The 25392-nt window shown below is 35.5% G+C and overlaps 1 protein-coding gene across 4 annotated transcripts in view; it reads left to right on the forward strand.

The window, feature by feature from the left end:
• Herc2 (HECT and RLD domain containing E3 ubiquitin protein ligase 2) overlaps positions 1-25392 on the forward strand; it is a 188495-nt gene that overhangs the window by 106551 nt on the left and 56552 nt on the right. For all 4 annotated transcript variants that reach the window (XM_076851266.2, XM_076851268.2, XM_076851267.2 and 1 more), the window contains exons 51-65: positions 496-604; positions 724-863; positions 4770-4960; positions 6054-6159; positions 6249-6340; positions 13073-13248; positions 16141-16252; positions 18687-18768; positions 18888-19031; positions 20524-20614; positions 21048-21225; positions 21410-21491; positions 21577-21748; positions 22725-22869; positions 23567-23792. In XM_076851266.2, the coding sequence (XP_076707381.2) occupies positions 496-604; positions 724-863; positions 4770-4960; positions 6054-6159; positions 6249-6340; positions 13073-13248; positions 16141-16252; positions 18687-18768; positions 18888-19031; positions 20524-20614; positions 21048-21225; positions 21410-21491; positions 21577-21748; positions 22725-22869; positions 23567-23792 (2046 nt within the window). The remainder of the gene's footprint in view (positions 1-495; positions 605-723; positions 864-4769; positions 4961-6053; positions 6160-6248; positions 6341-13072; positions 13249-16140; positions 16253-18686; positions 18769-18887; positions 19032-20523; positions 20615-21047; positions 21226-21409; positions 21492-21576; positions 21749-22724; positions 22870-23566; positions 23793-25392) is intronic.

Here is a 25392-nt window from a genome sequence, read left to right on the forward strand (position 1 = left end):
AGTGACAAATTACTTTTTATCAAAGGATAAGAGAAGTCTTAACATTATTAGTTTGTTTTTTATTCCTTAACATATTCAAGGTACCAAAAGGAATTTTGAATGTGGTGTAATTAAAAGTTTCTTAGTGGTTCTGTCCCTAGTGCCTCCCCCTCCCCAGGCCCCAGCCCAACACAACTTCATACTGTGGAAAATTATATACATATGTAAAATTAGAAAATATAGTATAATGAATCTCTATGTGTCTATTAGCTTGAATTGTGGTCAATTTATAGCTAAAATTGTTTCCATGGTTCCTTCTCTTGATTATTTTGAAGCTAGCTCCTGATGTTATATATCATTTTATCTGTTAAGTATCAAGGCACATACCTCTAAAAGATGAGGACTCTTTGTAAAACATAAGTAGCTGCAATTTTACATGGCTAGGTATGTTTTAATTTTAATTGTGGGTTTATATTCATGATAAAGATTTCTCATCTGCTTTTCATGCTTCCCTAGCTTTCAGTGCCAATGGGAAAGATATTATTGTCGACTTCCCTCAGCAATCTCACTGGACTGGGTTATTGTCAGAAATGGAGTTGGTGCCTAGTATTCATCCTGGGGTTACGTGAGTTTTAATTTTAATGATTGCTAAATTCTTTTGGGGAGGAAGGGTTTTCTTTTGAATTAATTTTAATAAATAAATTAATCTTTTTCTTATCAACTCAATGATTATTTTAAAAATAGGTGTGATGGCTGTCAAATGTTTCCTATCAATGGATCCAGATTCAAATGCAGAAACTGTGATGATTTTGATTTTTGTGAAACGTGTTTCAAGACCAAAAAACACAACACCAGGCATACATTTGGCAGAATAAATGAACCAGGTAGGGTAGAATGGTTATCCATCAAGTATCACTAGTAAGATAATCACTGTGGGAACAAACATATTGGAATTTTTTTTTGGTAGGTTCATAGGTAAATAGTGAGCACAATTGAACAGAAGTGTTAGTCCTGCTCACTGCTGCCTGTTTTTATAAGTAAGGGGAGGAATTAAGGTAACAAGTTTTGTTTATCCATTTGTCTGTTAGTGGACATTTGGGTTGTTTCTGCCTTTTGACTGTTGTGAATAATTCTGCTGTGAACTTTGATGTTCAGGTATCTATTTGAGTCCTTGTTTTCAAAACTGTTCATTGTGTGCCTAGGAGTGGGCTTGCAGGGGATTTGGTAGTTCTTTGTTTAATTTTTGGAGTTATTGCCAAGGTACTTCTAAGAGTAGCTGTTTCATTTTATATTCCCACCAGCAATGCAAGTGGCTTTAATTTTTTTCCACATTCTCACTAACCCTTTTAATTTTCAAGGTTTTGATTGATCATAGCCATTCTAGTGGTATCTCCTGCGATCCCCATCCCCCATTCCTAATACCTTGGATTGAACCCAGGGATGCCTAACTACTAAGCCACATCCCCAACCCTTTTTAAAAAAATATTTTATTTAAAGACAGATTCTTACTAAGTTGCTTATTAGGGCCTCATTAAGTTGCTGAAGCTGGCTTTGAACTTGAAATTCTCCTGCCTCAGCCTCCAGAGCTGCTGTGATTATAGGTGTGAGACACTGTATCTGGCTCTCACTGTGGTTTTGATTTGAATTTCCCCTTAATGACAACTATGTCAAGCCTTTTGTTGTTGTTGTTGCTTTTGCATACCTTCTTTGAGGGAAGTATCTTTGCAAATCCTTTGCCCGTTTGAGTTCTTTGTGCATTATGGATATTACACTCTAATCAGATACATATTTTAAAATATTCTGTCCCATTCTGTGGGTTATTTTTACTCTTTCATAGAAGTTCCTAATTTTTTAAGAGATATTTTTAATTGTAGATGGATGCAATACCTTAATTTTATTTATTTATATGTGGTGCCGAGGATTGAACCTAGTACCTCACATGTGCTAGGCAAGTGCTCTACCCCTGAGCCACATACAACCTCAGCCCAGAAATTCTTAATTTTAATGAAGTTCCATTTTTCTCCTTTTGTTGCTTGTGCATTGGCATCTTGTTTTGCTTTTATTGTCAGTTTAACCATTGCCAAATTGAAGATTGTGAAAATTAGCCCCTGTTTCTTTCTAAGAATTTTGTAGTATGAGTTTTTAACTCTTTCATCCATTTAAAAAAAAAATGCCGATTCCTTTGTTTTTTAAAAAAATCTATCTTTGTTTATTTATTGTTATGTGGTGCTAAGGATCAAATCCAGTGCCTGACATGAGTGAGGCAAGCACTCTACCACGGAGTTACAGCCCCTCTTTTATCCATTTTGAGTTAATTTTTAGTCTAAGGGTAACTTCATTGTTTTGCTCATGCATACCCATCATTGCCAGCACCACTGGTTAAAAAGACTGTCCGTTTGGTCTTGTTGGCTCTCTTGTGGAAAGCCAGTTGGCCATAGATATGAGGATTTATTCTGAATTTTCATTTCTGTTCTCTTTTTTTGTGTTTACCCTTAGCCAGGTACCTGTGAGAGCTTTGTAATAGACTTAGAAATTAGGACGTGTGAGGCCTCTAAATTTCTTTTCCCTTTTCAAGATTGTTTTGGCTACTTGGTGTCCCTTTAAATTCTGGGTGAATTTTGGGGTTAAATTTTTCCACATTTGTTAAATAGAAAAAAAAAAAAAGACATTGGAATTTTTTTAGGGATTATATTGGATCTATATATTACTCTGGGTAACATCCTCATTTTAATAATATCAAGTCTTTCAATTCATGTCTTTGCATTTACTTAAGTGTTTTTTAAAATTTCCTTCAACAACATTTTGTCATTTTTGGTGTATAAGTCTTACACTTTCTTGGTTAAAATTATTCCAATGAAGACTTGTTTTTCATGCTTTTTTAAATGGAATTTTAAATTCCATGAAAATGGAATTTTAAATTCCATGAAAATGGAATTTTCATGGATTTTAAATGGAATTTAAAAAATAAACTTCCATTTTGGTACTATTTGTTGCTAAGATATAGAAACTTTTTTGTGGCTAGCATATACATAAACTGATTTTGTGTGTATTCTACAACTTTGCTCACTTTAATTTGCTCTAATGGTTTTTTTGTGTGGTTTCTTCAGAAAATTCTATATGTAAGATAATTTCATTTATAAACAGAGGTAATTTTAATTCTTTTCAATTCAAATGCCTTTATTTATTCCTCCTGTTCGTCCTTCATTATTCAGCCTTTTTTCCTCATATTGCCTCTGCCCTGTTCCCTCTTCCTCCTTTTTGGGGACTCCCCTTTTACCTGTGTTTGACTTAATCTCTGTCCAGGAAGTATTTTACTTCTCATTGTGGTTTCTAAATTATTACTTTTAAGTTCTTAATTCTTGGTATTTTATTACCTCTTCAGCTCAGTAGAGTCTACTGTGAACATTTTCATTAGGTTCTTTTTTTTTTTTTTTTTTTTTGTGGTGCTGGTGATTGAACCCAGAGCTACATGCATGGTAGACAAGTGTTCACTACTGAGCTACACACCCTCATCCCTATTCATTAAGGTTTTCTTTTTTAATTATTGCATTTATCAGTTGTAGTCTCTCTATTTTTTTCTTTTTAATAGTTTTCAGTTCACTGCTAAAATGTTCTATAGTTTCTTGCCTTTTTGAACACAGTAAGCATAAAGTCTTATAATTCTGTGGATCTGTTTATGTTCATTTCAGGGAGTTTTTAGTCATGTTTTCTTGTATCCTCATGTACCATTATTCTGGGTTATACTGAAAGATTATTTCTTGAATCAATTTGAAGCAATTGTTCTCTTTCTTCAGTAATTGAGAGAGAGAAGGGATTATGCTACCATGGAATAGGGATAAGTAGGTATCTGATCTCACCCTAGTCAACTTTCAGTCATTGAGAAGATTTCATGATGAGGTGCAATCTGTAACAAAAGAAAATTCCAGCAAACAAATAAACAAACAAAAACCTTTTTCATAGTTCACCCTTATTTGTATTTCCTGTTGGGATCTCAAGTGTGGATTGTTTTCTGTGAACATCCCTCCTGTTCCTGGTCTTCTGGACTGTAATTCCCATCCCCTTTCCCCTTCCAAGGCTGGCAGAGTGCCATGCGTTAGGGGCTCTGTGTAGATCCTGACAAGATAGCATCAGGGAAGATGAGCCTGTGATTCAAGGTGCACCTCATCTGCATGCTTCCATTGATTGCCAGTTTCTGTAGATTCTGGCCTTGTCATTCTCTACTCTCATTAATTCTAATACTTTCAAGATGATTTAGTTACTTTTTGAACATTTTAGCTGGTTCTTCCATTTGTTGTCAATGAGAAAAGCTAGTTGGATTTCTGTATTTGTCATTAGTGGATATGGAAGCAATTTCAAATTTAATTTTTGCTCTGCATTTACAAAAGCATTTTTATTTTTTTGTGGTGTTGGGAATTGAACCCAGGCCTTCTTTAAGCTAAGCAGATGCTGTACCACTGACCCACATCCCCGTTCTTTTTAATAAGAATATTTCTGTGAGGACTATTACTGAACTATTCCCACAACCTGTCTGAGTCCTTTTTGTTTGGAAATATACTCTTGTGGTTATCAGAGATTTAAGTGGAGTGAATTAAAGCATTATATAGACTTAATAATTTGGTGTAAAATACCAGATTGATAAGGTTTTTTGAAGCCATTTTTGATATTTATTAACTCTGTGATTTTTAATAAAGTTAGAAGTTCATCTGTATATAATATTCCTGATTTCTTGGTCATGAAGGTTTTCTCCCAGTTTAGCAATTGTTAACTCTGTTTTTGACCATGGGAAATAGGACAGTCTGCAGTCTTTTGTGGCCGTTCTGGAAAACAGCTGAAGCGCTGTCATAACAGTCAGCCAGGAATGCTGCTGGACAGCTGGTCCCGCATGGTGAAGAGCCTGAACGTGTCATCCTCTGTGAATCAAGCTTCTCGTCTGATTGATGGCAGTGAGCCCTGTTGGCAGTCATCTGGGTCACAAGGAAAGGTAGTGTGCAGCGGTGATAGGGCAGGGAATCAAGAACTGCTTTCATTTAGGTTTTTAAAATGAACTTTGAAAAACTTACAGTTTTAGTGATGGTACCTGTTAGTACTCATTTTATGTTTTAGGTCATAAATTGTTTTGAAATAATAGAATAACATGCCATCCAATTTTTCTTGTCAAGAGTTTTCTTTTTTTTTTTTTTTAAGTTGTAGGTGGACACAACATCCTATCTATCTATCTATCTATCGATTTATATGTGGTGCTGAGGATCAAACCCAAGGCCTCACACATGTGAGGTAAATGCTCTGCCACTGAGCTACAACCCCAGACCATCAAGAGATTTTAAACAGTATAAGTAACAGATTTCATCCAACTAATCAATTGATAGCGGGTGTTGTAGGCTTTTTTTGTTATCCTTTTTTGCTAAAAGCTGTGAGTTCCAATTCTGGCTCTGGTAAGAAGTGGGGTTTTTTTTAGGATGGCCTGAAGCTCTCTTGGGCAAATCCTTGTGATTGCACCAACATGTCGGTTTACCTCCTGCGGGCATATAGGGCAGACTTGGGCAGAGGGATATTTTCTCCATCTTGATCCAGTATTTTCTTTCACCCACTCTTTTTTTTTTTTTGGTATCAGGGATTGAACTCAGGGGCACTAGACCACTGAGCCACTTCCCCAGCTCTATTCTGTATTTTGTTTAGACACAGGGTCTCGCTGAGTTCTTAGTGCCTTGCTATTGCTGTGGCTGGCTTTGAACTCATGATCCTCCCATCTCAGCCTCCTGAGCTGTTGGGATTACAGGCAAGAACCTGGCTTCTCACCTACTCTTTATGGTATGAAGGAGCACCCTTGGTCAGGAGTCTATAAATATATCATTTCTTAGACTTTGAGTGAGTGATAGGGAGGAATTTAAATACACTTCAATATACTTTAAATACACTTTTCTGACCATGCATGTGACATTCTTGTTTCTGCCATTATTCTCTCTCATGCTGTATTTTACATTTTAAAAAATCTCATATAAACTAAAGCTTCAGTGATACTATTTTAATAGCTGAATTTTGCTGAGAGTGTTTTTTTTTTTTTTTTTTTGTTAAAGCATTGGATTCGTTTGGAGATTTTTCCTGATGTTCTTGTTCATAGATTAAAAATGATCGTGGATCCTGCTGACAGTAGCTATATGCCTTCTCTGGTTGTGGTGTCAGGTAATGGAATTCATTTCTCAAAATGAAGTATCTTCTATCTTTTAATAAAATTCTTTTGTTTAATTCCTTGATTTTTTCCCTTTTTCTAGGTGGAAATTCCCTTAATAACCTAATTGAACTAAAGACAATCAATATTAACCCCAGTGACACCACAGTGCCTCTTCTGAATGACTGCACAGAGGTAAGTAGCAGTTGTCCTGTTCCTTTTTAATGATTTACACAAATGGTAAGGGAGGTGGCTTGGATATTTGTATTCTAGCACTGAGCCCCATTTTTCTTATATTCTGACTAAATAATCCATCATACTTGTTTAAAATTTAACATTATTTTGGCAACTTGTTTTATACAACTTGAATCTGCTATTTATCAGATCAATTTGAAAAGGAAATAAGATATTTCATTCTCACTATTTTACAGCATGCGTAAGTGCCCCTGGTACAAATCAGCAGGCATTTGATTGAGGGCACTCTTTGCATCTGCACTTTTTTTGGTTATCATTAGTCTGCAGTGGTTTTTCTGACCATGCATGTGAAATTGAAATTACATTTTTGTTTTAATAACCTTTGGTGTCAAGTGCTGAACTTGTCATGTGGTAGCAGTCTTTCAGTTGACAATAAGATAGCTTTTAGAATGACTTCACATTTATTGTATTTCTTAAAAATTCTGAATCATTGGGGGCTGTTTAAGCAGTAAATACTACAAATCATCAAGATTCTCTTCTCTCAAATCCTCCAGTAAATCTTTTCCACATATGATACAGTCACAATTCTAATATATGAAGTGTATTTAAAAGAATATCAATTAACACAGTTTTCTCTACTACGTGCACTATTGTTTTGTGAGGGCTAATTTGAGAATGGTAGGCAAGCTCTCTGCCACTGAGATACAACCCAGCTCTACCATTCCTTCTTATTTTCTAAGCTTTATTTGAAATTGACAAATAATATACCTGCATTTTGACACATCATACATAAATGGAATATAACTTCTCATTCTGGTTGTACGTGGTATAGAATTATACCAGTCACATAATTATATATGCACATAGGGTAATAATGTCTCATTCATTATACTATCATTCCTACTCCCATATACCCTCCACTCCCTTCATTCTCCTCTGTCTAATCTAAAGTACTTCTGTTCTTCCCTAGCCGCCCCCCCACCCTTATTGTGAATTAGCATCTGCATATCAGAGAAAACATTTGGCCTTTGGTTCTTTGGGATTGGCTTACTTCGCTTAGCATGATATTCTCCAGCTCCATCCATTTACTGAAAATGTCATACTTTCATTCTTTTTTAAGGCTGAGTAATGTTTCATTGTGTATATGTACCACATTTTCTTTATCTGTTCATCTGTTGAAGGGCACCTAGGTTGGTTCCATAGTTTAACTGTTATAGAATTGACCTGCTATAAACATTGATGTGGCTGTGTCACTGTAGTATGCTGATTTTAAATCATTTGGGTATAAACTGAGGAGTGGGGTAACTGGATCAAATGGTGGTTCCATTCCAAGTTTTCTAAGGAATCTCCATTCTGCTTTCCAGAGTGGTTGCATCAATTTGCAGTCCTACTAGCAATGTAAAAGTGTACCTTTCCTCCCACATCCTCGCCAACATTTATTATTGCTTGTATTCTTGATAATTGCCATTCTTACTGGTGTGAGATGAAATCTCAGTGTAGTTTTGATTTGCATTTCTAATTGCTAGAGATGTTGAACATTTTTTCATATATTTTTTGATCGATTGTATTTCTTCTGTGAAGTGTCTGTTTAATTCCTTAGGCCATTTATTGATTGGGTTATTTGTGTGTGGGTATGTGTGCATGCGCGTGTGTGTGTTAAGTTTTTTTGAATTCTTTATATGTCCTGGAGATTAATGCTCTATCTGTGGTGCAGATGGTAAAGATTTTCTCCCATTCTGTAGACTATCTCTTCACGTTATTGATTGTTTCCTTTACTGTGAAGAAGATTTTTAGTTTAATTTCATCCACTTTATTGATTCTTGATTTTAGTTTTTGTGCATTAGGAGTCTTGTTAAGGAAGTCATTTCCTAAGTTGATGTGGTAGAGATTTAGACCTGCTTTTATTTCTATTAGGTGCAGGGTCTCTGTTCTAGTGCCTAAGTCTTTGATCTACTTTGAGCTGAGTTTCATGCAGGGTGAGAGATAGGAGTTTAATTTCATTCTGCTACATGTGGATTGCTAGTTTTTCCAGCACCATTTGTTGAATAGGCTATCTTTTCTCCAGTGAATGTTTATGACACTTTTGTCTAAAATGGGTTAACTGTATTTATGTGGGTTTGTCTCTGTGTCTTCTATCCTGTACCATTGGTCTACATGTCTGTTTTGGTGCCAATACCATGCAGTTTTGTTACTATAGCTCTGTAGTATAATTTAAGGTCTGGATTTGTGATGCATTCTGCTTCACTTTTCTTGCTATGGATTGCTTTGGCTACTCTGGGTGGGTCTCTTATTTTTCCAAATGAATTTCATTATTGCCTTCTCTATTTCTATAAAGAATGTCATTGGGATTTTAATAGAAATTGCATTAAATCTGTATAATGCTTTTGGTAGTATGGCTGTTTTGACTATGTTAATTCTGACTATCCAGAAACATGGGCTGTCTTTCCATTTTCTGAAGTCTTCATCAATTTCTTTCTTTAGTGTTCTGTAGTTTTCATTGTAGAGGTCTTTCACCTCTTTTGTTAGATTGATTCCCAAGTATTTTATTTTATTTGAGGCTATTGTGAATGGGGTAGTTTTCCTAATTTCTCTTTCAGTGGATTCATCACTGGTGTATAGGAATGCATTTGATTTATGGGTATTAATTTTATATCTTGCTTCGTTGCTGAATTCATTTATTCAGAAAACTTTTTGAGAGGTTTGGTATACATTATTTCAGAACTTCCTAGCTTTGAGAGTCTAGGTTGAGAAGTCAGCTAAGATCCAAATTGGTTTCCCCCTGTATGTAATTTGATACTTTACTTTCGCAGCCTTTAAAATTCTATCCTTATTCTATATGTTAGGCATTTTCATTATAATGTGACTTGGTGTGGGTCTGTTGTAATTTGGTACATTTGGAGTCATATAAGCCTCTTGAATTTGATTTTCCATTTCATTTTCTGATATTATTTCATTGAAAATATAGTACATTCCTTTGGTTTTTATCTCCATCTTCATCTATCTTGATAAATCTTGAACTTCTTCTTTTCATGTTATCTTATAATTCTTGGAAGTTCTGTTCAGGTTTCTTAACATGTTCTCTCCGTGGTCTTCTTCATTTTCAAGATTATATATTTTGTCTTCATTGTCTGAGGTTCTGTCTTCCAAGTGGTCTAGTCTGTTGATGCTTTCCATTGAATTTTTAACTTGTTTGTTGATCCCTTCATTATGAGAATTTCTGCTTGATTTCTTTTCAGAATCTCTATATTGAAGTGATCTTTTATCTCCTGAGTTTTATCTGATTTCAGTCCTTACATCATCCTTTACATTGCTGATCCATTTAACCATGTACATTCTAAACTCCTTCTCTGACATTTCTTCTACTGTGTCATCAATGGATTCTATTACTGAAATATCTTGATTTGTTTGGGATACTTTGTACCTTTTTTTTTTTTCATGTTGTTTGTGTGTCTGCCCATCTTACAGTGTGGATCTAAGGCAGTACAGTTTCTTCCCTGTGGTCTTACAGTGTCCCTGAAGATTTCTAGTACCTTGCCTTTCAGGAAGAGACAAATGATAACAACACCTAGTGCAAACAAAGTTCAGTCTTAAACCAAATAACTTCTATTAAGTTATCTACAGTTGTGTCACAATCAACAGAAATAATGTGTTCAATTATTGTCTAGAATATAAGCAGTAAATTTGCAAAAGGGTTTACAATTTCAAATGGTGGACAAAGAACAGAAGTGGTGTAGGATGTGTGTTTTTTTTTTTTTTTTTTTTTTAAAGAGAGTGAGAGAGGGAGAGAGAGAGAATTTTTTAATATTTTTTTTTTTTTAGTTATCAGCGGAAACAACATCGTTGTTTGTATGTGGTACTGAGGATCGAACCCGGGCCACACACATGCCAGGCAAGCGCCCTGCCGCTTGAGCCACATCCCCAGCCCAGGATGTGTTGTTTTTGAGGAAGGAGGGGAAAAGATACAAGTAAAAAATTATAGGAAGAATGAAAGAGGAATTAATAGAGGTTGGCTTGTTGAAAAGCTGTCTGTCTGCTTTTCTTGGTTTCTGCCTCAGAGCTACCAGGGAAGTGACCCCTCTATTCCACTGTATTGCTAATTTCCTAGTTACTGTTTGTTCTTTAATATTATTGAGCTATTTTGTGATATACTGATTAATTACAATTAAAATCACTATTAATATATAAGTTGGAAAATTATAAAAATGGAAGATAATGAAAAAAACATGCTTGTAATTCCAGTGACTCAGGAGGTGAAGGCAGGAGAACTGCAATTTTGATGCCTAACTAGGCAACTTAGTGAGACCTTCCCACAAAATAAAAATTTTAAAAATGCTAGGGATATATAGTTTAGTGGTAGAGTGCCCCAGGCTCTTTCCCCAGTACCACAAGAAGAAAAAAAGGCAAAGAAAAGAAAAAAAAAATTGAGCTTTTCTGAGAAAAGATAATACTGAGTTATAGTGAATTTTAGTGTTCATTTATTGCTAGGTAACTGAGGGCAGTTATTAGTTTTATGTATTTTTGTGTTTTAACTAAATCAATAACTACAGTTAGTTAAATCAACAGGTGAGATTGTCATTTATAAGTGGTGTACTTAATGTAAGAAATTTTCAATGTATAACAATTTATTCTGTAATATTTGATAAGTACACAATAGTGTATATCATGTATATAAGAATGTGAAGCATTGTGTGTAAACAAAAGAGTCATGACCTACCATCTATCCCACAACTAACTAAAATATACTATTCCTTTGGAACTGTTAGACTTTTGTATGAGTGTTCTTTTTTTGGGATACTGTAAATATACATGACAGTGGGATTCATTATGTCATACGAGTTCCTAGACTCTTTATCATAGCCTTTCCTATGTAAATGGCTTGTTAAGGGAATTTTCTAACATACAAAGGAAAGTGTACCAAAACCTTCATGATCCCATCACTTGGCTTCAACATTGAAAGTATCAATACATTTTGCCAGTTGTGTGCCACTGTTTTCCTCCCACCTCCTTTTCCTTCATCAGCAAGTTCTACACATGATCTTACTTCAGTAGCACTTACCTCGTATTCATCTCTAACAAAGAAATTAAAAAACAAAACAATACTCTAGCACCCTTATTATATCAAATAATTTTTCTTTAACTTCATCTAATATCTAGGCAGTGTTCTGATTTTCCTAATTATCCCATAAATGTCCTTTTCAAGTCAGTATATGTGACTCTTCATACAAATAGTGTCTATAGTTTGAACCACATTTAAGTCTTAATTCTCTTGTTTTTTTTTTTTTTCTTTGCTAAAGAAGAAAAAAAATGAAGTCACCTTTTCCCGGAGGCATCATTCATATTTTTTATTTGGCTTTTACATCCTGGTGATGTTGTTCAACATGTATTTCCTGTGAAATAGGTTAATCTTGAGGATTGATCAGGTCCAGTTTAGGCAATCAAAAGTAATCGTTAGGGGCTGTGCTCAGTGGTAAAACACTCATCTAGCATGTACAAAGCCCTGGGTTCAATCCTCAGCACCACATAAAAATAAATAAAATAAAGATATTCTGTCCAACAACAACTATATATATATATATATATATATATATATATATATATATATATATATATATTTTAAAGTAATTGTTAGTGTTTTAATGCTATGTGCTTCCTGGTATATCACTTTGTTTACATGTAATACAGTGATAGGGGATTTTTGTCTGTGCCATGATAAAAATGTAACTTGCCAAATATAGGGTGCAGGACATTTGTAGGACAAACACATGAACTTTAACAATCAAATGGCAAAGAAGTAATAGAGGGAGCTTGGATCTTGTTTATATTCTGAATTGAACAGCCAATAACAAAATGACAATCAGAACATTTTGATCACTGTAGCGTTATTAGACGATATAGGAATTACTGTTTGAGCTATGGAAATAATAGGTGGATATGGTTTTTAAAAATTCCTTAATTTAGTAATAAATACTGAAGTTTTAAAACAGCATAATGCCTGGAATTTTCTTATCATAATCCATATATGAGTAAGATTGGTATATGTTGATAATTATTGAACTGGGTGATGGGTTATGGAGTTCTTTGTGCTTTTTTCTCTAATTGGGTATATTCAAATGTTTTTATTTTGTTTTAAAAATTATGAAGGTTCCATGACTATCTGACATTTAATCTCTTCATACTTAACATATCTTGGTTCATGAAAATGCTAAGAGAGGAAGGTTTGTCATTCAGTAAGCCTATCATTCTATTTTATTTTAGTAAGAAAATTAGTCTAAGCCTCAAGCAGACATATCTGATGAATTAATGACTTTTTTTGAAGGCAAAGATTACTAAGATATGGCTGTATTAATTTTTTTGCTTTTTTGGTACCAGGGATTGAACTCATGGGCACTCAACCACTGAGCCACATCCATAGACCTATTTTTTGTATTTTATTTAGAGACAGGGTCTCACTGAGTTGTTGCTTTTTGCTGAGTCTGACTTTGAACTTGCAATCCTCCTGCCTCAGCCTCCTGAGCTGCTGGGATTACAGGTGTGCACCACCACGCCCGGCATTAATGGCTGTATTAACTTTGATATCTCATTTGGTAGTTCCAGAACTTAAGTAAAGGATCCTAACATATTGCATGTCCTATGTCTCAAATGTTCTGCTCTTTAGCCAAAACAACAACAACAACAACAACAAAAAGAATGTGTTTGAGTCTAAAAAGTATACCTCATTGTTTTCCTGTCTAGTATCACAGGTATATTGAAATTGCGATAAAACAATGTCGGAGCTCTGGAATTGACTGTAAAATTCATGGCCTCATCCTTCTGGGACGGATCCGTGCAGAGGAGGAGGATTTGGCTGCAGTTCCTTTCCTAGCTTCAGATAATGAAGAGGAAGAAGATGACAAAGGCAACAGTGGAAGGTAGGAGTTACTTGTTACTTTTGCTCATTTATCTTCTGCCTCATTCCAAATTCTGATTTTCAAAAATAAATATTTAATTAGAGTATATTTCATAAAGAAAGGGGTCTTATGCCCATAAGAATGTTTGGAAAGCTTTAGCTTTCAAAAGTTGCAACTTAACTTTTAAAGAAAATATTTAATATAGAAATACTTCATATTTAGAAAAAAAATACCTTTTAAAGAGTGAAATAAAGTAAATAAAGATGTTTGATTTTTCTACCTGAAATATCACTGTTGCTAGTTTGGTATAATATCTTTTATATTTGTTTCAAGACAAAAAGTTTTTACTTTTTTTCCAAAATGTATTTTCCTACAGAAATGTTATGGTATAATTTATAGCTTTTTCTGCTTAATCATTTTATCATTGCATTTAAAAATTTTTAAACATGCAGTTCAGTGTTACCAAGTACATATGCACTATTGGCAATGTCTAGCCATCACCACCAGCCATCTCTGGAATATCCATGTCATTAGTTTGCTGTATACAGTTTTGGAGTCCAATACTTCATCTTATGACTGTTCCTTTCTGAATGAACAGCCTGTTGCTATGTTCATCAATTTAATGTGTATCTATGGAACACCTACCACAGTCCAGTCCTGTGGTGCACATGCAATAAAACCAGACAAACTCACCTTATTGTGTTACTATGGCTGTGTTCAGTGGCAGGAAGGATGCCTTGGGAGTCTACAGTGGAGTCTTATCTCTAGAGCATCCTTACAGGGAAGAGTCAGTGTTATCAAAGCAGAATGGGTGGGCAAGGGTACTCCTAATATGGGGAGTAGCATGTGCCAGGTGAAATCAGTATCTGCCATTTGTGCAGTGGCTGCTCTAGGCTCCATTTTACCAGCAGCAAACAAAGAAGATAATTACAGTTTTTATAAGTTGTGTTTTCCTAGATAAATTGGAATAAGTGAAATTGCTAAGTCAAAGGGTATACAAAATAAACTGCAATGTTTTCAACATTCTCAAGGTATTCTTGGGTGCTAGTGGGACTAGAGCCTTCCACAAATGTCCTTTTCTCCAAGTTCTTCCCAGCATGTGGCATAAGGAGACACAGGCGCTCTTCCTGCCCTGCTGTTAAGCACATTTTCTTAGTCATGGATGGCAGCAACTATGGTAATAAGTCAGATTATCTTAGGGCTCTGTTATCTTGGGTTTGGATTCTGTCCTGTATTTTGTTTTTTGAAAATGTCAAAAAGTTTTATTGATATTGAAAAACCTTTTATGTTTCTATCCTGTTTTATTTCAAAACCTTTGCATGTAAGTTGAAAAAAAATTAGTATATACAGCATTATCTTATGTAGAATATATGTTAGGCTGTACATTGTATCTGTTTGCATTAATTAAACTTTTAAGGAATTTTTAAATTTAGTAGCTACTAAAATGAATTGGACAAATTAAACTAAAATATGTGCCATGTATATGAAATAACCATAAAGTTTTAGGCTTTACTCATTGACCAGATTTTACATGATTGAACATATTAACAAAAGGAATCTATATATTTTAACATAATAGTGCTTTTCCTGTAGGGTATCATTAATTAGCTGATAATTTCCAGATGAATCAGTGATTTTGGCATTCTCCCACAAACCTAGCTTCCAGATGGGATGTGCCCACAACAACCATGTGTAACAGATCTCTATTCTGACTGGTTCATATTTTCATGCTACCAGTCATTAACCATCCAGAATATCATTCCTGGTTTCCTATCCATGTTTTTGACTGAAAATGTTTTATAAGATATTTTAATACCTTATGCATCAGCGTGCTCTACTGTGCCTGGTATCAATTTCCAAACCATAAAATTCTGGTTCCTTAAAGTAAATATATCAGGATATAACATTAAAAAAAGAACACCTAACCTATCTAGACCCATTTAATCTCTTTCACCTTAGTTCATAAGAACAGAACAAAGGCAAATACAAAGGCAATGTCCCAGACCCAAAAGAAGCGGTTTCTTAGCACTTGGCATCAGACTAAAACAATCTAACACTGTGTACTAAGCACTTCCTGGCTTTATCAGGTTCAAGAATGAGAGTACTTTGGCTGCTGTTAATTAAACTTCCAATCTAACAGGGCTAGGTTAGAGACAGTAGGAGTAAAGTAGAAGGAGTAACTCATCCAAGGAAAGGAGATGAGGACCAGTGTTGTGGGAAGGGGGAGGAAAGAAAGAAAGAGAGAGAGGGAGAGAGGGAGAGAGAAAGAAGAGAGAAAGAAGAGAGAAAGAGAGAAAGATTGATTTTGCCTCATGTATCTGTGTTAGAATACCTCTAACATCATACAGGCACATTTGCTTTAATCTTTCTTTTGGAAACAAATAGACAATAAAGATGGTTTAGGGACATTGCCACAAGGCCATTCCCAGTGACATTCCACATTTCCCTAGTGAGTTGTTTTTTTTTTTTTTTTTTTTTTTTTTTAAGTTGTAGATGGATAGCTTGCCTTTATTTTGTTTATTTGTTTATTTATAAATAGTGCAGTGCTAAGGATTGAACCTAGTGCCTCACACATTAGGCAGGTGCTCTGTAAAGCCCCAGCCCTTTCCCCAGTATTTCTATGCATCCTGGTGAAGGATGGGAATTGTTCCGTGTCAGAACATTTGTTATGTTCAACTTGATATTTAAGAAGAAAGACATTCATAGTATATCATAGAAAGATCTGTATCAAAAATAGCTAAAATTAGATTGTGGTAAAACTTATGTAGATATTTGAAATTTTATTGTATTAAAACAAAACTTTGAATTTCTGACAGTAATTGGAAAGCTTTGATTGATTGAGGTTGCTCTTTTTTTAATTTTTTAAATGTTTTATGTTGAATAACCTCTATTTTTGTGTTTTCCTTTGGGTAGCCTTATTAGAAAGAAGGCTGCAGGGCTGGAATCGGCAGCTACAATAAGAACCAAAGTGTTCGTGTGGGGACTGAATGACAAGGACCAGCTGGGCGGGCTCAAGGGCTCTAAGGTATCTAGATCTCCCTGGGCTGACACTTTGTATCACCTGCTACTCCATGATTGAGGAGGAGGCTTGCCAATGCCTTTGTCCCCGAGAAGCTCAGCAACGGCCAGCTTCTTTTGAAGTTTTTAATAATAATCTATATGTATGTGCTGCAACTCCCCACCCCCAATTGAACAGGCCTTGCACATGTTAGGTCTACCACTGAGGTACATCCCCCAGCCTCTATATGTGGTCTTTATTTTATTTATTTATTTATTTATTTATTTTTCAGTACTGGCAATTGAACCTGGGATCCTTTGAAAAATGTTTTTATTTTGGAACAGTATTTTGCTAAGTGTTAATGTTGACCTCAAACTTAGGATCCTCTGCTTTAGCCTTCTAAGTAGCTTGAATTACAGGCATGCACCACAATGCCCAGCTATATGTGGTTTTTTTAACTTTCAAAAGTAATTGTAAGCCTTTATCCTTAGAAAACAGTTAACTTTAGATATTGTTGTGTTATTGCTATCTTAAAATAAACTAGAAAATAAACTTTTGGAACAATTTGGAAAATGCATAGATGAAAATTGTAGACCATAACTATATTTATTTTCAATAAACATTTCTTCTTATCATGAACAAAGTGTGTAAAAATGTCATAATGGTACTAAGATGAGCAAGATGTAACTTCTGTTCTTTGGACACTTGGTAATTGAGCTACTACCATGTGAAATAGCTTCTGTAGGGAAAAAAGTTCTTTTGAGCACAGAGAAACAAAACACAGGTGCATGTGCACATCTATACTTGTCAGCTTTGAAGGGCTTGTTGTGGGGAGAGAGACCTTCATGTTCTCATTGATCTTGTTGATATCATGTAACTGTGCCATACCTTCTGTGTTTCTAATGTATACTTAATCCCATAAGTAATGAGATAAAGAGTTAATTTATAAAGTATTATAACTGGTTTAGGAGAAAGAACAGATTTTTTTAAAAGAGTAGATGTAATAAATGATGCATTTGAACTAGAGTTGAATGCAATATACCTTTCATTTTTCAATGTGTTTTGTATGAGGAGTCCTAGAACAAAATTCTTGCAATTTTAGTTCAAACGATTTTCTCTTTAGATGAATAAATCTACTTCCTTTTTTTGGGGGCGGGGGTACTGGGGATTGAACTCTGGGCACTCGACCACTGAGCCACATCCTAAGCCCTATTTTGTACTTTATTTAGACACAGGGTCTCACTGAGTTGCATAGTGCCTCACTTTTGCTGAGGCTAGATTTGAACTCATGATCCTCTTGCCTCAGCCTTCCCAACTGCCATAATTACAGGAGCACGCCACTGTGCCTGGCTACTGGTTAAGTGGGGTATTTATTACTTGTCCTAAGTCTTCTTATTACCTACATTGTAAAGAAGCTCAGATGGGTTACGGTTGTGTCTCAGCTGTAGAGCACTCGCCTAGCATGTGCAAGGCTCTGGGTTCAATCCTCAGCACCATGTAACAATAAATAAATAAAATAAAGGTATTGTGTCTAACTACAACTAAAAAGTAAATATTAAACAACAACAACAACAAAATAGAAGCTCAGAAAGTTAGAACTCATTTATTTGGAACCTGTCCTTTCTAGATCCAACTAAGCTTCATCTTTATTTGAATAACTTTGAATTACATTTATGTTTTAGAACCCTATTTTAGAAGCCCTGTTTTGCAAGTGGGCAGTGACAGTAAACTCTGGGTATCTCAGCTATGATAGTGCAGGGCTCTATAGTAGTTCCTGAGTCATGGTCACTGTTACAAGCTGGGATTCTGCTTGCTGTCACACATGGAGTTTTCCTATGAAGGTCATTAGGGTTCCAAGGTTGTGATGGAAATTCTTACTTCCACTGCAATAGTGACTACATGACAATTTCTAAGGTGTGGAATAGTAAAGGGTTTCTTAGACAAAGGGTGCCAAGAATTTTAAGTTAAATCATACTCCTCTACAATGGCAAATATACACATATAATTTCTTAGTGATGTGAGTGTCAGAATCAAAGAGAATGAGCAGGACATGGCTTGAAATAAAACAGTTTACCAGAGGTTTGTTTTTATCTTTGCATTTTGGGTATTTTACTTTTCACCTTTTGTTATGAGACTGTTCAAATTTAGCCAGGTAGAAAGATTAGAGTCATGAGCCTTCATGTCCTTATTTCCAACTATAAGAGTTGTGTATAATTGTCTACATTTTTTACCTACCCACCCTTCTGATCTGGTTTATTTTGAAATACATATCAGTTAATCCTTTTATCCTTAAAATACTTCAGTGTATGACTCTAAAGATAAAGAGTTTCTGTAGTTAATATAGTCATATAAATTAACAGTAATTCTTATATCATCTAGTAAGAGCACTTAAAATTTTAGAAAATATAAATATAATTATGTTTTTATTTCTTTTGCTTTTAAAAAAATAAACCTATTCTAGATAAAGGTACCTTCGTTCTCTGAGACTTTGTCTGCTTTGAATGTGGTACAAGTGGCTGGCGGTTCTAAAAGTTTATTTGCAGGTATGATTATTCTAATATATAAAAATTTATGAATTGCACTTAGTGAGGGTGCATGTGCACACATGCACAAATTTTGTTTTGGGAAAAGTGAATCTTCTCCTGGCTCTTGTTCCTTGTAGTTACTGTGGAAGGGAAGGTGTATGCTTGTGGAGAAGCTACGAATGGCCGACTGGGACTGGGCATGTCTAGTGGAACAGTCCCCATTCCGCGGCAGATTACGGCCCTCAGCAGCTATGTGGTCAAAAAGGTGGCAGTTCACTCAGGTAAATATCCAGCATTAGCATTTGCATGCAGAGTAAGCCTGTGCTCCTATTCTTCAAATAAAAAAGACCCTTAAATAATTTTCCCTAAGGTATTCTCACATTCTTTTTCAAGTCTTTATTAATAGGAATAAAAATTGGATAATGTAAATCTCTGGGTGGTCTGGAATTTTAACTATTGGTACTAAATGCTAAATGAGGTTTTTTGTTTGTTTGTTTGTTTTTTAAGCAGCATTGTTGGTATTTTAGATGTGTAGATGTACCCCTCCGAGTATGGGGTGTCTGTCGGGCCCATTGTATCTTTGATATCATAAAGTTGTGTGCTTAAATGTCTGTTATTTTTCTGATGAGTCTGTGACTCATTAGATTTAGCAAGTGTTTATGAACCTCAGTGCTAAGAAAGATTGTTTAAAAAAGATAATATCATTCTCCTTCAATTTAGAGTACCTTTACTGAATAGTGTTTTAAAGTTGTGTGGCAGGCCTTTGAAAAATAGAAATGTGTTAGTTACAAAGCTCAGTTTATGCCTCTATTGGATGGAGTTAGATGTAAACCTGTATAACTGGAAATGCAAATGATAATGCTTAAGTAAGCCAAAATTTTACTTTTCTCCTCTGTAAAATTATAGAGGTAGGGTCTGGGTCCATCCATATGTTCTCTGCGTCCACAAAGAATTCTAGCTCTCCTTGTCCACCTCTGTGTGAAGTTGACCTTGCTGCTTTAGCCTTCAGTTCCAAGACCTAGGCAGCACCAGATGGCCTATCCTGTAGCCCACACAGACCTTTTTTGAGATTTCTGTGGACAAAGAAGGCTGGGAAATGTGCTTAGCACATTGCAGCACTGATAATATGGGAGTTCTATGGTAAGAAAGAGGAGAGAATGAATGTTAGGGACTAGAAGCCCCACCTATCATACTGTCCTCAGAGCCCAGGAGCTGGCAGGACATCAGGTGTATAACCAGAGGTCGTGCATATAATCCTGAGGTAGGGGTGTGTAGACTGGTAGAGTATTCCATGTTGTGGAAAGAACTGATATGCTTTGGGAACAGTGAGTATAATGTTAAACTTACTTAATTGATGGTACTTCTGCTTAAATAATTTCACCAATGGGTGCATTGCAATAAAGCTTAAATTGCCACCATATTTTACAATTTGCCTAATGACAAATACTTATTTCGACGTCTTCCACCTAAATTTTTGATCTTTTAATCATGAACATAGTTGAAGCCCCATTAATAATCAGCATTATTTTTCTGTTTCTTTATAAGTACAAAAATTTTTTAGAGTTAAAATTTATGGTTTATTTAAAGTTCTCTAAATTTGCATATGTGCTACCCAGAAAGCCTTCATAATAACTGTAAGTGTTGATCCTGTTTACTCATCATTTATTCAACACATTCACTGAATATATGCTACATGCCAAGTGACTTGGGTAGTTATACTGTGACCTTTTGTATGTCGCATATTGGCAACCTATGTGCATGTCAATGTTGCAGGTGGCCGGCACGCCACAGCCTTAACCGTTGATGGGAAAGTGTTCTCGTGGGGTGAAGGTGATGATGGAAAACTTGGACACTTCAGCAGAATGTAAGAATGTTTTCTTCAGTCTTACTTCTTAATCAGAAACTGTAACTGAAAATAATAGTGGGTACCTTTAAATAGTTGTTTGGCATAGGATAGGTTGTTGTGGATGAGATATGTGGAAAAAATATTTCTTAATTTTTTAAAATTGTATACAGACACAGTACCTTTATTTATTTATTTGTTTGTGGTGCTGCGGATTGAACCCAGTGCCTCACACTTGCAAGGCAAACACTTGACCACTGAGCTACAACCCCAGCCCAGAATTTTTTTAACAACATGGATGAACATATGATTTGGCTTCACATACTGTTTTAAGTTTTGATAGTGAAGTTTGTTTGAAGATCTTTTGTTGACTAAAGATAGATTAGTGTAGATAACTTTTTTCTTTGAGAACAGGTGGATTGATTGTAGGGAGTTTAATTTGATTTTGTTTTAGGAACTGTGACAAGCCAAGACTTATAGAGGCCTTGAAAACCAAGCGCATCCGGGATATTGCCTGTGGGAGCTCACACAGTGCGGCCCTCACGTCCAGCGGGGAGCTGTATACCTGGGGCCTTGGAGAATATGGCCGGTTGGGACATGGAGATAATACAACACAGCTAAAGCCCAAAATGGTGATTATACACATTTTTGTTGCTTACAGAGAGCTTACCACCTGATGATTTTAAATGCAGATAAGCCTCAAGTCTAGGAAAGTTCATAAAGATGTGCATTATTGGCTTTTAGTCTGTGGAAAAAATTTCCTTTACTTTCTTGGTGTCTGTGCTTGATTCTGTCTTTAAATTTGTAATTGAGTAGGTGAAAGTCCTTCTTGGTCACAGAGTAATCCAGGTTGCATGTGGAAGCAGAGATGCACAGACTCTGGCTCTCACTGATGAAGGTGAGCACCTGTTGTGGTCTTAAGTTTGGGTGTGGGTAGGAACATATATGAAGTGCTGGCCTTAAGTAATATTTTTTAAACCTAGGTTTGGTATTTTCCTGGGGTGATGGTGACTTTGGAAAATTGGGCCGAGGAGGAAGTGAAGGATGTAACATTCCCCAGAACATCGAGAGACTAAATGGCCAGGGGGTGTGCCAAATTGAGTGTGGAGCTCAGTTCTCCTTGGCTCTCACCAAGTCAGGAGTGGTGTGGACATGGTATGTATACTACCTCACTGCTGCCAACATTTCTGTGCTTTGTGTAAGGCATGTGTGGGGATCCTTGACCTCACATCAGGCCCACCTTGCGTGCTTGTAAAATCATTGTATAACTCATCCTAGCATCTTTGTTTTTTTTATTTGTATTGAGATAGGATTAATGATGATATTACAAGGAGAAAGTTCCTGTTATCAGTGGGTCATTTTGAAAAGAATGCTAGGGAAATTTTAGCCCACTTGCCTTTCCTATTCAGGTGAGATGTTTGTGAAGTATTTCTTCCACTTTCTTTTTTTTTTAATATATATATTTTTTAGTTGTAGTTGGACACAGTACCCTGATTTCCTTTATTTATTTATTAAAATATTTATTTTTTAGTTGTACACAGTACCTGTATTTTATTTATTTTTATGTGGTGCTGAGGATCGAATCTAGAGCCCCGCATGTGCAAGGTTGAGCGCTCTACCACTGAGCCACAACCCCAGCTCCTTCTTCTACTTTCTTACTATACCAAAACCCCAATGATAAAATGAGAGCAAAATAGACATTTGCATCCTTTGGTCCTAGAAATTTTATGTGTGATTCTTGCAAAAGTTTAATTTTATTACAATGCAGCATAGTGGTGGCCAGACCAACCTTGAATGCTGTGTTGGGCCCTAGTGCTAATCATGATCAGTAGCAGCTTGAAAAAAGTGTATACCAGATAGATCTTTGGAAGCAGTGTCTGCTTTTCTGTCTCTTATATGAAAAGTCAACAATAGTAACTTAAATATTGTAAAACATTTTACATTGGTAAGGATTTTGCTAGCAGAATTAATTTTGAATTCATGGAGTATGATTTTAGATGTAAATTCAAAGACCTTGAGTGATGTTTCCATCAAGCTGTCTCTAAAAAAGGTGAGAGCATGAGCATTTTCTTGTGTATTGTTGCCAGACTGTAACTGTATATTAACATTCACACTGTTGGCCTCTCCTCAGGGGGAAGGGCGATTACTTCAGGCTGGGCCATGGTTCTGATGTGCATGTGCGGAAGCCACAGGTGGTGGAAGGGCTAAGAGGGAAGAAGATTGTGCATGTGGCTGTTGGGGCCCTGCATTGCCTGGCGGTCACAGACTCAGGGCAGGTAAGGATGCCAATGGCCTGTATGTTGCTACCCTTCTGCAGGGTGGTTATGACATAGCACTTATCTTGCCAGAACAATTTGGAGTGGGCAACTTGGAAAAAGTCATTCCATTCTAAAATCCACATGGGAATTATCCTTGAAGGTGCTCCTCCTGCTAATAAGGTATTAGCAGTATTTTGTTAGAAAATTGATAGCTGATGGAGGAGATACATACTACATTTCAGAAATAAAGAAATAAAGTTAATACTTGATTTATTCTTATTCTGCTCCTTTGGATGCCATACTTTAAAATTCATTTATGAAAACAAAACTATTATACTTTTTTTTAAAAAAAGTGAATTCTATGATTACGTAAAGTCAGAAAGCTAATTACTTGAAAAATAAGTATGTTGTTTTTGATCTTGACAAAATGAAGGAAAAAAATAAGTTAACTTATTTTGATAAGAAGTATCAAAGAAGGATTTGAAGGATTCCCTGTTCTATAACAAAGTAAAATGGATAAATTGATTTGATTTATATTAAGTAAACATGCATATCAACTTGTTGACAAGCATCTTCATGCTTAAATTTTTCTTAGCTGTTGTTCCACACGTGCCATTTTATAAGACTGTACTATGGCGTATACTTTAAGCATTAAGTAAATTTTAAGAAAATTATCTGACGTGTTGAAAACTGTATTTTTTTTTTAATCTAATAGGTATATGCTTGGGGTGACAATGATCATGGCCAACAGGGCAATGGCACAACCACAGTTAATAGAAAGCCCACACTGGTGCAAGGCTTAGAAGGTCAGAAGATCACCCGAGTAGCTTGTGGGTCATCGCACAGTGTGGCATGGACAACTGTGGATGTAGCCACACCCTCTGTCCATGAGCCGGTCCTCTTCCAGACTGCAAGAGATCCTTTAGGTGCTTCCTATTTAGGTAACACATTTTTTGTATCTTTTCTGTGCTTCTTCTGTAGGCTGTAGCAATATTATAGATTTCTGTAATAGTTCTGACACATTGGAGGTTGTAGTTCTGTGTTAACTGTATTTTGAACCTGAAGGAACAAAATCTTGTGTATGCATGGGGAGGTTAGGTATCTTTACAGTGTTGAATAATCCAGCCAACAAATACTGTGTGTCTCTTTGGGCCTTTAATTTCTCTTAGCAAAATTTTATAGTTTGAGTGTGCAGGTCTTGCATATCTCTTTCAAATTTATCTCAAGTGTTTCATGTTATGAGTATCATTATAACTTTTCAAAAAGATTGCTTATTCCTTGATACTGTATAGAAACATTCAAGTTGCTCCTTGCTAGCATATAGGAATATAATTAATTTTCTTCAGGGAACTTCATCTTTCTAAGAAATTCTCATATGATTATTTTGTTTTCATCTTCTTTCTCTCAATGGGGGTTATATAGTGTCCACTACCATTTGCTTTTTTTTTTTAATTTATATATGACAATGGAATGCATTACAATTCTTACTACACATATAGAGCACAATTTTTCATATCTCTGATTGTATACATAGTATATTCACACCAATTCGTGTCTTCATACCTGTACTTTGGATAATAATGATCATCACATTCTACCACCATTAATTACCCCATGTCCCCTCCTTTCCCCTCCAACCCTTTGCCCTATCTAGAGTTCGTCTATCCCTCCCAGGCTCCCATTTGCTTTTTTATATATCTGAGTGTCATCCGGGTTCACCAGTTACTAGCTATAAAGACTGGGCAAGTTATTTAGCTTTCTTAGCATTCTTGTGCCTTCCTTTTCTGGTGTAGTTGAAGATGAGGCTCTACTTAGTCTTCTTTCAATTTATAATTGCATATTGGTGGTCTTTTCACATCACCTTGTGTGTATAACCTTTTGAAATATACCTTTTTTCACTCAGCACAATCCTCTGGAGATTCATCCAAGTTGTTGCATGTATCCAGTTTGTTCCTTAGTATTACTGAGTAGTATTTCCTGGTTTATTCACTCATTGAAGGACTTTTTTTTGATGATTTCTATTTTTGGCTATTACAAATAAACCTGTTTATGTCATCCATATCTAGTTATTTGTGTAAAAATAAGTTTGGCTTAATTGCCCAAGAGTGCAATTGCTGGATCATATGCAGAATTCATGTTTTGTTTGGTGCAAAACTTGTTATGAGTATGCTGTTTACATTTTCACTATCAGTGGATGAATGACCCAATTTCTTTCATATTTTTACCACTATTTTTTACTTTTAGCCTTTCTGATGTCTGTATTAATTTCATTGTGGTTTTAATTTGTGTTCTCATAATGACTAATGTTAAACATCTTTTCATGCGCTTATTTACTATTTATATCTCTGGTGACATGTAGATGTGGCATTTCTAATTGGATTTTTTTCTGTCTCTGGAATATGTTTTTAGTTATTGGGTTTAGAGAGTTCTTTATATTCTAGGTGCTTTTAGTCCTTTAGCAGCTCTGTGGTATGCAGATGCTTTCTCCAGGTCTATAGCTTATCTTTGCATCTTCATAGTATGAAAGTTTCTAATTTTGAT

The sequence above is a fragment of the Callospermophilus lateralis genome, chromosome 3 (genome assembly GCF_048772815.1).
Source record: "Callospermophilus lateralis isolate mCalLat2 chromosome 3, mCalLat2.hap1, whole genome shotgun sequence".
Classification (NCBI taxonomy): domain Eukaryota; kingdom Metazoa; phylum Chordata; class Mammalia; order Rodentia; family Sciuridae; genus Callospermophilus; species Callospermophilus lateralis.